Source organism: Schistocerca americana, chromosome 1, assembly GCF_021461395.2.
Source record: "Schistocerca americana isolate TAMUIC-IGC-003095 chromosome 1, iqSchAmer2.1, whole genome shotgun sequence".
Lineage (NCBI taxonomy): Eukaryota > Metazoa > Arthropoda > Insecta > Orthoptera > Acrididae > Schistocerca > Schistocerca americana.
The window spans coordinates 859664943-859682531 of record NC_060119.1 but is presented as its reverse complement, the minus strand read 5'-3'; the positions used below and the strand labels follow the sequence as shown (position 1 = coordinate 859682531).

At 39.6% G+C, this 17589-nt stretch overlaps 1 protein-coding gene across 1 annotated transcript in view; it reads right to left on the bottom strand.

Moving 5' to 3' along the window:
• Nucleotides 1-12591: 12591 nt before the first annotated feature.
• Nucleotides 12592-17589, bottom strand: part of LOC124594717 (proton-coupled folate transporter-like) — a 74145-nt gene continuing 69147 nt past the window's right edge. The window contains exon 11 of the mRNA XM_047133087.1: nucleotides 12592-13156. Within this exon, the coding sequence (XP_046989043.1) occupies nucleotides 13069-13156 (88 nt within the window). The 3' untranslated portion in view covers nucleotides 12592-13068. The remainder of the gene's footprint in view (nucleotides 13157-17589) is intronic.

Here is a 17589-nt window from a genome sequence, read left to right as displayed (position 1 = left end):
AATTCGCAAACATGAACACTATACGCTAGCATGCTACTTGTATCGTATTACTGTGGCAAACAACACTTGTATCAAAGAGTAGTACAGAACAGTGTTCACCGATTGGATCACAAACATTACTTTATGAAAGGACTTCTACCTTAATAGTGTGTAATCCAATGAACAAATTGTCTACGCCGGATGTAACAGTTGGGCACACACTCCTAATTGGTAGCTCGTACGTGTTTTGGATTATCAAGTGCCAACTCCAAATGAAGCGTGCGCTCGTACTACAGGTATTACTGTACCTCGACGCTATTGCCCTTGGCCGTTGTCGGAAACTCGCGGTGACAATACAGTAAATAACTGTTGTGGTCGCTAAGGAAAACGGATCGCACTGTTAATGCTTTCAGGTCTACTGCATATACCGGGTGATCAAAAAGTCAGTATAAATTTGAAAACTTAATAAACCACGCAATAATGTAGATAGAGAGGTAAAAATTGACACACTCTGACTTTTACCTTTTCTATGCTTAACTTCCAAGATTAATTACGTGTTTATTGCCCATGGTTCGTCTAATAACTTCTTCAAAGTATTCAAGGGTATTAGCACACGAGCGAAAAATTAATCTGATCATCACTTGTTTTGTTACTTATTACCAAACTGTTGTGCGGCATGCCTATCGTTTAACTATATCTTCCAAACAAATAAAATAACCACGTGACGACAACGTAATTTGTTAATACAACTTGTCGTTATCAGTATGATAATACTCAATCGTCTAAATAATGGGTCTAATAGTTTTCTATACAGAGCCCGTCTTGGGACCAGAAAGATGAATAATCAATAATTCTTGCCATTCGTAATTTCAGTGCAAGTCAAACCTAAATGGCAGTCAGCAGCGTAATTTTAAACCACGGAACATTATATCGCTGCCGATTCACTTCACATAATACCAACCCCTCGATTAAATACTCACAAAATCCTGTACCATCAAAGTAATGTGCTTCAGAAAGGTAAGACCGGCACTTTTATTCAAATGAACACACAGCAAATCAAGGTTAAATATTCTCTGAAATCAACGATGAATGTAACTACACTCCAGCGATATAACACTCACCAGAATGGTTACTGATAAGCTCTTTCTTTGTTACCATTACAAAATGTTTCGTAAATTAATTGTTCAAAATCAGAATTTCTATTCATAAAACGAAAATTATTCCTGATCTTTCCTTCAGGATTAGTTTAGACTATTTTTAGACTCTAATTTGCAGCATTATTTGTTTCGTTATTAAAAACTACATTTAGTATTTTTGATTTTTTGACAATCTTCCAGTTGTTTCGGTAAACCTCTCTGATTTCGTAATTATTCTTTCTTAAATTTATTATTCTCTTTAAGCACTTACTTCCCTTTCTTCGCATCAATGGTCAGTAGGTACGTTTCAGTTTATTAAGTCGTGATGTACCTTTTTTTCTTTAAACAAAGAATGTCTTATTTCTCCTTCACAAGGTTGTCGTACTTAGATACGTTACGTGGGCTGGCTACAAGCTGAGTAAATAGGAATAAAATAAACAAAATAATAAACCACTACGTGCTACCGCCACTTAGACTCTGAGATTTAGCAGGTAATGCAACAGAGTTACTTCAAGAGTTGGACTCATATATATATCGCGCAAACTAAAGACGCTAATTTATGTCACAAGTAGTAACTTTCTATCCAAAGTGGGTGAGCCAGCTGTATTTGCTAAGTCAAACGATCCGTGGTTGCTTGCGCAGTTCCAGGAGAGGTCGAAATTAAACCTTGAAATCTGAGTCGCAAAATTCGCTTCATCACCGACTGCTGTTACCGTCTAACTTTCCACATACATTGCCCCATAAGTACACAACAATACCACAATAATTTTAAAAGCTTCGACTCAACTAACTTTGAGTGAGCTAGACAAACGCACTACTTTATTACTTCGGAAGAGTCGGTCCTTCGATCCCAACCAAACATCACCAAATAAATCAATTTAACCTTTTCCCACACTCAAAAAGCCAACAGCAGTTGCAATGCATCCAGTATTACTGAATTAATCACATTTAATTATCCCGAAATTAATCTTTGATAGACTCAGCCCCCGTGTGTGACTTCCGATACACCTTCATGTAAATAAACTCTCACACGGAAAACCCTCAATATCGTCCTACACTAGTAGGCTCTTTACTAATCAGTAAGTCATACATCTGACTTGACTTAACCGGATGAGCATTGCTGGCTTCAATGGATCGTTGGCATGCCACCACAGTTCCTGAGGCCAGCTTCCGACTGCCGATTACTTCTTCCGAACGATTGACTCTCAAGCCAAAACTGAATTATGTCTCAAGCTAAGACCGTACTGACTGTAAGCCCTATGTCAGTTTCATTCGGAACCTTTTTCCAAGCAGCGTTTCCCTACACATTTAAAAATCAAGTGATTGTATTGTTATTATCTGCAGCCGCCTCTGCTGCTGGTGTGAATAACTGCGCTGTTGTTTGTTCTGTGCTGCCCTGGATTCTGCTTTACCGCAAACCATCTTCCCGCCACTGTACGACTGCATTAGACTGCATCCACTACTACAACAATATAACACAAACACTTATAAGAAACGCACAATACACGCATCTACGTGTAACGCACTTGTTAGGCTCTAATTCACCTACAGTTGGCCATCTATGCGGCTGGGCGACCAGTTCGATTGTAAAAAAAGCTGCTCTTGAAAATTTTGGTTCCTTACAACAGGCAAAAAAATTTTGCATGATGCACAGAATTGAAGATGTTTCACAAAGTTACTGGTGGGATTTTGCATATCGTAGAGCACAGCCTGAAGCTTGAAAACTGAGAGCTAAAGGTCGTATTCAATTTCAAAGACATATAGGTGGATTTCTATAGCCTGATTAAAAAACCAGTCAAAGAAGGTGGACGTATAGAAAATAGCATAAGAAACTCTCGTAAACTTACTTATTTTTAAGATTACCGGTTTTATCTGTGGCAGATGTATGTATGTGTATGCGCGCTCGCGAGAGCGCGCGCGGACCTGTGTGTGTGTGTGTGTGTGTGTGTGCGTGTGCGTGTATTCTCATGCGCGCAAGGACTCAGCTGTGTGCAGATTGCGTTAGATCCCCTGGGTATCTTATCTCTTTCCGTATTATCGAATTCGTATGTACACACTTCTGGATCCGATAATTAGGGGCTGTCATTGACAGACTCCACACTGTTTGCAGAATTTTTTAAATGTGAATTTAACTCGTAAAAATACGATCTGCTTATTTTACATCTGTAAACAGAGTAGAATGTCCACCTCCGTTGGTGAGTGGTCAGCGTAGATGGCTGCCATGCGTAGGAAGCTGGGTACTACCAAGGATTTTTCCTTGGTGGATAGACTGGTGAGAGGTGCACTCATCCTCGCGATGTCAATTGAGGGGCTACTTGACTGAGGAGTAGCGGCTCCGCGGTCTGGAAAGTTGGTAAAACGGCCGAGAGAGCGGTGTGCTGACTTCGTGGCATGGCGAGGAGCTAGTTAAACAGAGCAGCATGCGCCACAAACACATACAAACGTGAATTGTTGCCTGTTGCAAGCCACACACCAAACAATTCCTGGGAAGTGATCAGTTCATTATGTACACATGAAGATAATCAGAATGTCTAGAAACATCATTCAGCGGCAGACGGACATAACACTGTGAAATGGCTGATGGTCCCCTTCTTGTAATTGACATTCCTAACCATTTTACACGATTATTTCTTATCACAATCACTTTACTTAGTTGACTGTGTTGTATTATTAAAGTAAAGTATTAGTTCTATCGATTAGAGGTGATAACTTCAATCAATCAATTGATGTTCCTGAAGCTGCTCCCACATGGGTCTTGAAGCAAAAACTTCGAGGTCCAAAGGACCTGTTGCTCTCCTACTGATTGCCACTGCCAAAATAGTTTTGGATTCTTGTAAGGGGTTCATCTCCCTTTAAAGTAATTTTTGGCAAATCATAAGTTTCGTTAATTTCGAGAAAATTCACTTTCTTTTAAGGTGTAAGAATGATATATTTCACTCTGTCTACCGAAATTTCCAATGTTACAGATTCATTAAATACATCCCAAACTATAAGACGTATTATGTTATTACCTTTTCAAGATTCTGTTCAAAATTCTGTTAATTTGATGCATATTTATTTTTGAGGATTTGTTTGATTCTAATAACTTAAGTAAACCACGCCTAAAATTTTTGTGGAGCGACATTTGTACAAAGGGCGTTCAAAAAGTTTTGGACAGTCATCTCTAATTTTTTTATTTTTTCCAGAAAGGGAATGAAATTTTTTGTGAACGTGCTTGGAACATTAAGCTATAAGTTGCTATATAAAAGTATTTTCTTTTATTTATAGGTGAGCCATAATGGACCGTGAGGTAGATGTCAGGTTGCGACAACGGTTGGTGATGGTTCCTCTTCAAGACTGGCGATGACTCTGCCACATCGATTCACAGGAAGTTGCTCCCTGTTTATGGGGAGGACACAGTGGATCGCACCTCTATCCAGCGGTGGTTGCAGAGGTTTAAAGAAGGCGATTTCTCTCTACTGGACAATCCACGATGCGGTAGACCATCGATGGCAGCGACTGGTGTGAATAAGGAGACCATTGATCAAAACATCCAAAATGACAGATGTGTGACGACACGACAGCTTGCTGAAATGACTCGTTTGTCACTGCGTAGTGTGGTATCACTGGTACAGTCTCTAGGGTACAGAAAAATCTGTGCACGTTGGGTGCCTAGATTATTGACAAGAGAAATGAAAACGATGAGGAAGAATGTGTGCGAGGGTCTCATGAAGACCTTTACTGAAGAGTGGAAGTAGTGTTCTGACGGCGTCATTACCCGGGATGAAACATGGTTGTTTTTGTCCGAATCTGAGAGCGAAACCCAATCCACGGAGTGGCGTCATCCGGTTTCCCCTCGGAAACTAAAATTGTGTGAAAATTTTCAATTATTAGCCAATGTATTGTCATTTAGTTTAATTGTAGGACTATGTTTTGAATTGGTTGGTTGACATGACGATATTTCTAAAATATTCCGTATAGCTTTAATTTTGCTGTCAGCGCTAATTAATCTCAGTCATGATGGACATATTTCTGGCCATTTGGCAAATTTATTAATATATTGTGGTATTGTAGAATGTAAGTACTATGGGATCTTAATACATTCTAAGACGAAAAAGAAAAGAAAGAGCGCTCTACGAACGAATTGTCCGAATGGGACCTAAATCGGTAGATGTGATGTACATCAGATACACACAATTATTACAATTTCAAAAAAATGGCTGATTTATTGAAAAGGAAGACTGTCGCCCGCCATACGGCCCGACAACCAGGAGGGATGGTCTGGGGCGCCATTTCATTTGATAGCAGAACCCCTTTGCTTGTCATCCGCAATACATACGACTTGATTTTATATTTCAAATTTTTCGACAGCATAATTCACATACAAAACAGATTTACAGTACTGTTTAGTTATATACTGAAGATGTCACATAATTTTTATCTGGTACAGACTGTTGGCATGTGGATAGAAAGACAGTTTCACAGATTTTAATTCTCAGGTTATCACGTAATCGTGACTTATGTGATTTCATAATCGAAGAAAGTTCTCTCACATATATATGTTAATCGAAATATTGCAGCCCCTTTGCAACCTCATTATAGATACTTGAAAACTCTATCGAAGGAAAGGAATGTAGGCGTCCTGGACAGTTTTAACATAAAAGGATTAAAATGGGAATTACTGCAGATCAATTTGCTACATCTTCACTTGCGCAGGGGCGTTCTCAACTGAAATGGCAAACACTCTCGAAAACGGATGTAAAAATTGGCACTGTCCTCTAAACGTTTAGGAAACTACCTTTGTCATTCTTTCAAGACCACAATGCATTCTTTAAGCCTCGTGTTTTCGTTACCGCCAATGAGCGTAGGTAACTGGACTGTGTTTGTCAGGATGTGTCCCGTGAACAACGCGACTTTCTTTTTAAATACAGCAGCATCAAATCAGAAACAAGTTAATTCTCTCATTGAAAAATCTTACTATGGAAAGTGTGCAGTCAAGTCCAGTTAAATGTGAGGTCTACAATCCATTCCCGATGTCTCATTTTCGTTTCTGCACTCCTTCCTTCTTGAAGAATTCAGCAATAGCGGCGTTCTAGGTATGCCCCTTGTCTTAAACAACGAACTTTGCAGTAGTATGTAAAGTTCATGTACTTTTCTATCGAAAACTATTGCAACTGAGATTGAAATAATGTGTGCGACTTCGTAAATTTTGCTGTTCGTACCATCAGTTTCTTCATGTGCTGCATGCCTGCAAATTTAGTGCAAAGTGCTTCTTGATGTACAGAACAATGAATCATATCATTCGATCGTTGTAATTATGTACTGTTTCGTTCTCAATTAAATCTTCAAATTGTTTCTGCATGGTTTTGTGTAGCTGTAGTCGTTTCATAGCGAGTAAGCAGCACCTGTCACTTATGTGAACTGACAACTCTCATTCCTCATGTCTGTTATTCCCATTCAATTTCAAAGGCTTGTAACAATAGATCACTAGACTACCTTTTTTCCCAACAGCCGCTGGACCTATGAATGTTCTTCGTACCACGAACAAAATAATGGCGAATGGTAAACAGCGCCGACACCACAATTTTGACGAACTGAAGAGAGTTGTGTCGGCCGAAAAATGTGACATTGCAATACTAAATGATATATCTCACCGTACCGGGTACTTCCGAGAAGGATTGAGCAAAGCCGAGTCCAGCTGAGCCTCGACCTGTACGTGGTCCACACATCAAGCCCGCGTGAATTTTTGCACCCTGTGGCTGGCCCTGGCCTGAACAATAAACTGTAACTGACTTCAGAGTATGTTTATTCTGACAGAGAATGTATTTCAGTCTAATGTGCTACCTATTCTGTTACAAAAGCAATCTCGAAGTTTCCAGAGAAATATGTTGTCACTGTGGTTATTCTAATTACGATGCACTCGGTCACTTACTGATCTCTGGTAAGCCGTAGGCACACGGTAGTCTGGCGTAGTGTCAATGAATAGCTGGAAGAACAGCTGTACTGCATGTCGACACTGCTCTCAACGGACCTAGCGTTGGTCATGTCTGCTGCTGCTTAGAGCTAGCCAAAGGGAGTAGTTCAAAGAGGGGTTAAATATTGTAGTTCATACACTATGTGAATTTTCGTTTCTTTGATAGACCTACGTATATCACCTGCCTCCGTAGCAGTGACCGCTAACGCACGCCTGTGCAGAGGTGCTCGACTCTGAGTAAGCCAGTTCCAATCCTGGAGGTGGATGAAATTTTCACTGACAGTTTCTCACCGGCAAGGAAAGGAGAGGCGATGGTGTAAAATTTTTGATTACCAGTCTCTGCGCCAGAGTCCCGGATTACATTCCAAACCTCTCTGCAGTGTCTCGTGAAGTGAAGAAATATGACACGTTGATGGTGACCCATCTGTCGGATGGGTACGTTACGCTCGGAGGTCCCCTTGGTGCTCTTCGAGAGGAACAGGCTATGTGCCGACACCGTGTTTCACTCTCTCCCTTCTCTTATCATTTTCATACAACACAAACGTAGCACTGCACGATACACGCATCCATTACATTTACCTCCACTTCACAGATACACACACGACATAACTCTCCCATATCCGCTACTGAACTAACTGCGTGGGATTTCCCGGTCACAATACTGTACGACATTTTTTTGCTATATATGCCTTTCCTAGAAGTAAAGTTACGCTGCCCTAGGCACCTTTAAGTATAATACCCTGGCGTCCGATCTCAGTGAGTTGCAGTCTGCCAAGTATTCGTAAAAAACTTAGCAAGACGAGAGCTCAATCCATCGTCTTAGAAAACAGGGACTTCCTCTGTCTTCGTCAGAGTAGTGTTTCGTTGAGACACATGCTACCGTCACGTGGGTTTGTCCGAAAATTTCACGAGTAAAAAGAAGAAATAAAAAAGTGTGAAATGTCAGCCCCGGCTAGAGTGCGCTCACTTACACTCACTGTTCCTGGCCCTTGGTCGTAGCCAGTCGACTATCGAGTAGTTACGAAAAGCATGCTAGGTACGAAAAAGGAGGGCAAAAGCTGTTTCTCAAAGGCTCCTGCTGTTCGCTGGACCCGCCTCATTTGTAGGCTGAAGGCCTGAGTAGGCGATTAGCGCTAACGTGGCATTGACCACTCCTTTCACCGGTTCTTATTTCGTTCTGTGGGTTGTATACCTTGACATATAATGTAGTTAATCGATTATCAAAGTAAAATCGATCGCCACACCGTGCAACAGACTTTCTGAACCTAACCTAGCTTGACAATATGTAAATTTTATTTTTTATTATACACAAGTTTTTAACAACACAACATTGCTTACTGGTTCCGTAGATACCAAACAAGCGTTCTGAGATTGTATTTTCATATGCCTATTCTTTTGTCGATATGTGATGCAATTTTGTAATTAGGCAAAACAGAGGGTCCCCCCTGAAACCTATTATTCTGTCGTGATCTTTAGCCGCTAGATGTCCTCAGTTTATGGTAGCAAAATTGGCAGTGATGGATTTAACTGGTTCCAGCTTTCGAATTACTGATTTCTCACAACTCCAGCAGCATCCACAACCAGCATTAACCGTCCCTGTGTTGACTGACCAAATGCAACAGGCATGGAGCCCCACCCCACAAACTGATAACCGCCACCTGTACAACACAATGCGTGCACGTCTGCACGCTTGCATTCAACATTTTGGCTGTTATACTGGTTATTAAGGTACCAGCATTTCACGTCTGCAATGGCTTATCTCACGCTTACATTACTCTGTGATCTTGCAATGGTAATCACTTAAATCGGTTACTTAGAAAACTTATTCCGGAAATTTATTATTTTTGGTGTTACGATTTTTTTACCATCAGCGTATATAGATCATTCCACTAATGTGAAAGGACAAATGATAACCTTTTGGGCATACAACAGGATCCTAAAAACGTCAGACTTGATAGTAAGAAAATATTAATCACAACAATAAATCGTCCATAACTTGTAAATATGGCTCTCTCACAAAATCTAAGACCAGTTTTAGACTGTGCGGCTGGTCCCGGCGGAGGTCCGAGTCCTCCCTCGGGCATGGGTGTGAGTGTTTGTCCTTAGGATATTTTAGGTTAGGTAGTGTGTAAGCTTGGGAACTGGTGACCTTAGCAATTAAGTCCCATAAGATTTCACAGGCATTTGAAAATCTGAACCAGTTTTGGAATCAGCACAACAACTGCTTTAAGATGGAACACTTTACACATCATTTTACAGTCGTTTTAGATTTCGTAAAAAATTGCACTTAATTTTGCTAAGAAGGTGGAACGAGTCATTGGAGGAATAATTAACTCAGTTATTGTTGATACTACATTCATATACATTTTGTCTGATTTAACATACAAGTGGCAATATCTCTTTTGTTAAAAGTATTATAAATTAAATAGCCGGCTCACTTTTGCTATGAAGTACCTATTTTTACTTTGGTTTTGTTACCTCATATTCCCTGAAGAGGTGCGGAAAGGCAAATCTATAAATATTTTTGAGAGATGCCAGCGACGGTTCAGGCTCAGATGACATTGGGGTAGGTCGTGTGATCTACAATTCGTGTATTTTTTGTGACTGTCAGTCAAAATCAAGTTGGGAATAGTGGCACAACATGGCCGATGTTCATTATTGTGGATCTTGTAAATTGCGATTTCTGTGAGCTATGTTTACTAATAAACCACGTACTCTGAATTAATGTTTCTACTTATTTGTTAATACGTGAAACATAGCACCTTTGCTGCGCAGGGTAGCCGAGCGGTCTAGGGCGCCCTTCACGGTTCGTCGGAGGTTCGATTCCTCCCTCGGGCATGGTTTGTGTGTTGTCCTTAGCGTAAGTTAAAGTTAGATTAAGTAGGGTGTAAGCCTAGGGACTGATGACCTCAGCAGTTTGGTCCCATAGAAACTTACCACAAATTTCCAAATAGCACCTTTAGCACAACTGAATCCAGGTACCAATCTCCTGGAATGGTCTGCATCCGATATAATTAATCATTGTAATCAACGAGATTCGTTATTTGGTTTAGTGGCGTCATTTAATTTTTCTCGGGGCTCAGGTTTTAACTGATTTTAGACATCCGGTGATAGGTAATGCCACAAGCTTCTCAGGTCCTTAGTCGCATATCTTTCTGTCAGTTTTTGTTGTCTGTACAGGTATATCTGTTCCGAGTGGTGTCCATCTTTTGCAGCCCAAACAGTATTTCGTCATCCGTGAAGAGTGTACCATGAAAAGGAGAAATAGGTGTGCTATGTTCAGGATAAAGGATGGCTGTGTCTCACCCTGGGAGGTGCCATGGCAGAGAAACAATGAGCAGTTTCCCTCCATCTTGTACACCTTTAGCTAGGAGCTTCAGGAGACCTTAGGATGCTAAACTCGCAATTTTTTACCTTCGTTTACTCAGCTCGCTACGTCCTGTTGGACAGTAGAAACGGTTCAATAGATAAACGCATGAAATTCTCCACTTTACCCACAACCATAGCTCCCTTCACAAGGATACCATTTTAAATTTGTAACAGACCTAATTTTTTAATTAATTGTATCACTTAAAAATTTACATCTTAAGAGTTTAATTAAAACAGGACTGTTATACTGTGGAATAACAACATAGCTATATGTAAGTCTGGTGTAGTGCACCTAACACTATTATTTATAGAAAGCTAGTCCGAGAACCGTATCTTTAAGATGTTTTCAAAAATAATAGAAAACGCTAAAAAGTAGGAAGGTAGTACTTTCACGTTCATAATATACCATTTCTGAACAATATTATTAATTCGAATCATAGTATTACGAGTATTACGAGTTTTGCTAGTATTTTATGCTCCAGAAAGAATACGCCCAGAATTTCGATATACACAGAATAATATACACATGTCACACATTTAAGTTGTTAAATATGATTTGGAATGGAGGGCCGATGAATAATATGAAATATTTGTGCATGAATTAAAAATTAGTAGACATTCATTACTAAACTCTTTCTCATATAAACAATGATTTTTCATCGAGTAAAACAATTGCTTTACTAAAATTGCCTCAAGTAATTTATTTGTAGGTATAAATACATATAAATACAATCATATAGTCTCTATAAAAACGTACATTGTATGTCTTTTCTATCGAATTCTATAATAAATACCTAATCGATCCCAAAAAGCATCTGGAAATTTAAATGCGAGTGCATCAAATCCGAATTTTACAAAAGTTGTATGAAAATATATACACATAGTTGTCATTATATGTACACGAAATGATAACCACACACTCGGAAGTTAAAGTGCTCAATAAGTGAAAGAGTATGAGGCTGTATTACACCACGCAATAACGCCGAAGAACAAAAGACTTGTCATGATTCTGGCGTACGCAACACATCCAACATTGGCTACCACAAAGTAGCTTGCGCGAACAGTCCCCCTCCACATTAAGTAATGGCGTCCAAAAGCGCACATGCATCGAAAACTGGCACATAGATTTCCCCCACCCCATAACCTTCACATATTAGTTAATGTTTCCTCACATGCTGTCGTAGTATTTGCTGGCACGATGATGAAGATGGCATTTTGCTTGGGCTATTGCGGTTGGGCCTATTTTGCTTAAAATCCGCACAGAAACGAAAACAAAGAGGAAAATGAGCCACAAATACTGGATACAAAAATGGGTATCTAAACTATTTGAAGGCGTCAAAACATGATAATAAAGGAATTATCACCAGGGGACTAAGTATAGCTCTGAAATCATTTTTTAGTAAGTAAAACTAATTCTGGATTAATTTTGAACTATATTTCTTCCTGTGTGCAAAAGTAAGATACACATTATGTGAAACGACTTGCCAGCTTACAGTAAGTTACAGGTAATACTGAGATATGTGGTATCTGGATAAATCTTACTGAATTCTTGAAGTATAATTTCTGGATTTTTATGTGAAATGCTTGTTGCTGTTTACAGTATCTGAAGGCACATCTGAAGATAAGGGACTCTCATATGACCAGGTTCTGTATTGTTTCTGTTCTTAGAGCTAGAGAGAATTCTGAGATGACATAGGTGCTGCAAATATAAAATTTCCTGTACTTACTTTTGTAACCAAACATCATGCAGTTATACAGAACCAAGCATCATTAAGTAATTGCACCAGTTAGAATACGACCCTGAAGAGGACCGCAGCAAGTCGGTCGTAACGTCGGCTGTTTAGCTGTTATAATAATTACAATGACGCACCCCAGTATTCAAAATTATTTTATCCAAAAATAACACTATTTTGTTAACACAGCATTTGGTTTATTGTGAAGAGCCTATTAGAAATCACAAATAAATGCTGTATTTCAACTTCATTGCGACATTTACGTTCAATGACAAGAGCAAAAATTTATTATCATTGTAACAAAATTAAAATAACTTTAAAATGTTAAAAAATTTGAAACATTTTACGTTATTGCAAATCGTACTGTCTTACTTTAACAGTAATTAATGACTAAAAGGAATTGCTTATGGCTAGGATAAGATTCCTCTCACGAAGGTTAAGAGAATTTTACTACTTTACAAAGTATTTGTTTACATAGGTGAAGGCAAAATCATTTGCTATGACGTAAACTATTCAAGTACACAAGCAAACGATGTCATATGTACTGTCGTACGAACGGAAGCGGAGTGAGAGTAAATCCGCTATCGACAGTTGCTGAAGTTCGTGACGGAGGTAGGGCAAGCTGCTTGGGGCGAATAAATGAAAGGACTATCAACTTTTTTGGCTGTCGTGCAAATGTGCCAGTCCAAGGGTATTTCCATAAACAAGCTTCTGGCAGGAGCAGCGGTGACGGTACGCATGTGCATGTCTATTGAAGCATGACTTGAAGATCTGTGGAGTAGCAGCGTATCCGACTGAGAAGACACCTGGCTGTCAAGCAGGATCTGGGACAGGTCGCTTCAGGAGGCATCTGTTGCCAGGACTACTCGCTCTGGGTGGGTGGGCAGTGAGCAGCTGCTCAGGCGAGAAGCGGAGAGCCTTCATCTTGCTGTTTCTGCTGCTGCTGCCGCTCCTTCCTCGCATCTCGATTCAGGAAAATCGCAATTCTGTAACAATGATTGTATTCTAAAAATTCGTACCCACATTTAAATTTGAATCGTCTTGAAGGCGGGATACAATAAACGTCAAATTGGCAGGAGGAGTATACGCGCTATGGTATGCTAATTATTGTCACTTCAGCACAACCGTACAAAGTAGTCATGAGTACCGCTAATTTCATGCTGTACATAAATTCTTCGTTCCCTGCGTCACATATGTGGACCTTCGTTCATTATTTTTTTCTCCGAAAATTGGCGTATTTTTCCGCTTATAGACCGGTGTTCTGCGAGTGTGGACCTTCTAGTTCTTAGCCTTAAAATCAGGGCGCAGAAACTTGCAAGGTTCGATTCGTGTTATAGTTTACAGCTGGTGGTATGCAGAAAATGGTTACTTCTACAAATTACATTCTACATACCTTTTTGGTATGGTTATAATTATTTTTGGTACTTTTGAATACATTGTGGGAGTGAGCAGTGATCAATGTTGTTACAAATATTTACCATCAAAAACAGTCTTGATCACAAATTATTTATTCCGGTGACTGGTTTCGACCACAACTGTGGTCATCTTCAGACCAATGAGTAAGAACCTCCATCTGGTGGTAAATCATTACTAGTGACCGGTTTCGACCACAACTGTGGTCATCTTCAGACAATATGCAAAATATGAATAAAAGGCCAAGAAGAACTATATTGCAACCAATTTCAGTAACTAGGTTTTAAAATTTTGGCTAACTACCAAATCTTCATGGGCCAAGAGATGACGCAAAGTGCAGGAAACCTGGAAGAAACATGTGCTTTAAATCTGGAATGTATTTATCTATTGTGAAAAATAATTGTGTTGTAGCTTATCATAAAACTTACCAAAAATATATATTTACTGGACTGAGCAAATTTTTACTTGCTGCATATTATTGTATTATTATTATTTTCTTGTATTCATGAAGCTGTTTTACAGCATCAACAAAAACCTCTATTAGGAATTATATAGCCCAAAAATATTAACATTAAGAATCCTATTCTAGTGTACTATAGCATATACAGTTTACTGTTTCAGAAAAAGATATTGCCGAATAAAATGTTTTTATCGAAGAAGGGCGAAAGACAATACAAAGACTAGTACGTTTTCACGATAAGAGAGACCTGATGTCCACATATGTGGAGTTCCATTTATATTTCATTTACGTTTGTATCGTCCTTGCTTTGCTGGAAAATGTGAAAAGAAAAATTTCCTGTGAATTCTTTTTATCTCAAGAGTGAAGAGAATAAGCGAAGATTATGCAACGCATTAAACAATAATGCATCGCATTCCATTGTTCTTTCTTTGTGAGAAGATCGTGTTATGGCTCGTGTAACAAGGAATTTGGGATTCGGATTGGTGGCCTATCGAAATTGCAGTTTATCGTCCCGCAGTATTGGTGCTCACATTGACGTGGAGCGCATATCTGTCATATGAAAGTGCAAATGAGAGGTGCAGGAGGGCCATACTCAAGCACATGGAGAATCTCAATGGAATAAGTCGATTAGCTCCCGAGAGGACAGACGTTGTTCACTTGTTTGTAGGATCGTACAGCCACGTCACAAAATTGGGATGGTGCATAAATTCGTAGCGTTTTTGCGTGAGTATAATAAACGTAACAGATACACGTAACAGAGACTTTAGTCATCAATTATATATTCTCCTTCACTATTTACAACAGTTTGCCAACGCTGGCGTAACTTGGGTCTTCCCCGCTGCGTGCAAACGCCACACGATGGTGGAATAATCAAAGTTCATTTCCAGTTATCGAGTACACTGACGTGGATCATTGTGGATTAAGGTGTTTAAACGATCTTCATCAAACCCTGAAGGTCTTCCTGAACGTGGAGAGTCACTAATGTTAAAACGATCCTACTTAAACCGAGAAAACCATTTTCTTGCCTTGCTCTTTGCAGGGGCATTATCACCATACAGGGCGCAAATGATTCTGGATGCCTCCGCTGCCGTCAAGCCTCTGTTGAACTCCAACAGAGGAATATGCGGGAAATGTTTCGATTCCTCAGCATAGCACTCCATTTTCTAGCGTCCACAGCTCCGTTCACTATCTCCAAATGAGAAAGAGATAATATGTAAACCCAGATAGGAACAGTGAACTACAAGTAAAAAATAACAATCGATAAATAAACCCATGGCAACCGGAATACCAAGATGCAAAACAAAAGCGTTACGAACTTATGCACCAAACTAACCCTAGTACTTTGAGTCAGGAAATGGGCTTGTTTGCAGCGAGACCAGTATCCACACGAACAGTGTGACGACTTCTGGAGCAGCCTGGACTGGTTATGGGACTACCGAATGATTTTAACAACCGATTGGCCGGTCGATTGCTTTTCATTTAGTCGGTTTTTCAGTCGAATGAAACAATCGAATGAAACTAGACTCGGCGGCCACGTCACCTATAAGAATGTTTTCACTCACTTCCTGGGGTTAAGATATTTCACTTAAAATGTGAGAACCGACTGAGACAAGTCTCTGACTATTACGGCTACTATATGAATGTTTTCTCTCAGTATTCGTGTTTGAATTATTTCATTTACAAACTTTTTCAGTCTAATGTATTTTTTTTCAAGGAGAAGTGAATAAAAAGCATATTTATAAAAAAATACTATTTTCAAAATTTATGTATTTCTTTACTGAAATAAGGATTTTTCGAATTTTGTGCATTAAGCACGGACTTTTTGTTGGTTTTAAAAGGTTAACGATTAGTACTACATTATAAATTTATGTTTAAATAACTGAACAATTACTTTTTATTTAAATTTGTTGAAGCACTGACTCTCTCTTCCCACTACTTTGCACCTGTCACTGATAATTCTATTTCGGTAAACGCTGGTGTGACATGAACCGAAAGCGTATATGGATATATATTTTTGTTTGGTGATTTAATCACTTGCTTTTCAAGAATCTATTGCCGTTTGTCAATAGGTTTTTTTTTTTTTTTTTTGCTGAAATATTTGTCATCATTCATTAATTTTCTATGAATTTCTTAAATTAATCCAGTTTCATAATATAAATAATCTTTGCAGATACTTTATTTCGCATTGCATGTATCTTCAGTGTCACTTTTTGTACAGTCATATGATACCTTCCATTCTCACTCCACTGAGCGTTTCGGTCTTCTGAACCAATTCACTATCAAGAAAAGGACTGTTCGTGAACACGGACCATAAACAGAACTGAAAGCCACTTATTGGAACTCAGCCGATACGTGAAACAACGGAATGGACAGTTTTAATTTGACTGAATGGATAGTTTTCATTTGACTGAATGGACAGATTTCATTCCGTTGCTCCCACAGACTAACTTCACCGAAAAGGATGAGTGAACTGTCCAACTGATACGTAAAGCTACAACAGAAAGAATCGACTGTTTTCATTCGGTTTCTGTCATAGACAGGTTTCACATATAAGAATGAATTAATAATTCAACCTATACGAGAAATTAAAACCAAATGAGCCGATTGTTTTTCAGAATCGACTGAATCGATTGTTTTCAGTCGCTTAGTCTTACCACTACCATGGACTGTCGGCACAACGACCACTGTTGCGGCTTCCCTTGACGAGTCCAGCATCATGAGAGATGTATCCATGTGTGGAAGCTCAAAGAAGAAGGAAAGTTGCCAGACTACAGTCGTCATCGTTATGTGGTCCGAGCACCAGACGTGATGGTATGGGGTGCCACTCGGTATACAACACGAACAAGTATGGGGTGCTATTGGGTATACAACACGATCATCTTTAATTCACATAGCCGGTGGCTGTGAGAAAGGAAGACTGCATGTTGCCCTTGCTGTCGTGGATGACTTGATCAGAACGTTCTCCCAATCCTTCATCCACTTAAAACAGGGATGTGTTACTGAGAGACTGTCCAGCCTCCAGTGGCCAGCTACTTTTGCATGGAGCTGAAGTATTAAGTAATGACACAACTGTAACCGTAATCCTGGCTTCGTTCTTGGACTCGATTTCCAGCTGGGCTAGAGCCAGAGGTAGCAGCTTTGTGTAAAACATTTCATAGACTGTATACTTTCAGATCACCTACAAATTTAATCATGCATTCCTCTAACTATAAAATTTCGATATCTGCTATCCTTCCAGGTGTAGCTACAACAGTGAATAATTTCTTATTGACGAATGACTTTTCTGAGGCTGGGATTCGAACTAGGTCTCCTATTCACTAGGCATATGCTCCTACTACTACACCACCCTGGCACAGTGGCTTTGCACAACTGTGTGGACTACCCTATCACGCCTCAGTCCAAATTGCCGTTCACGCCTCAGCCCACTTGGTACTTCCCATAAACTCGAACAGCATTGCAGAGGCTCTCCAACTGTAGTGGTATAGCACGTCAGTCTCAAACGAAATGGGGGATCCTGCCTGAAACACGGGCATAGCCGCGTTAATA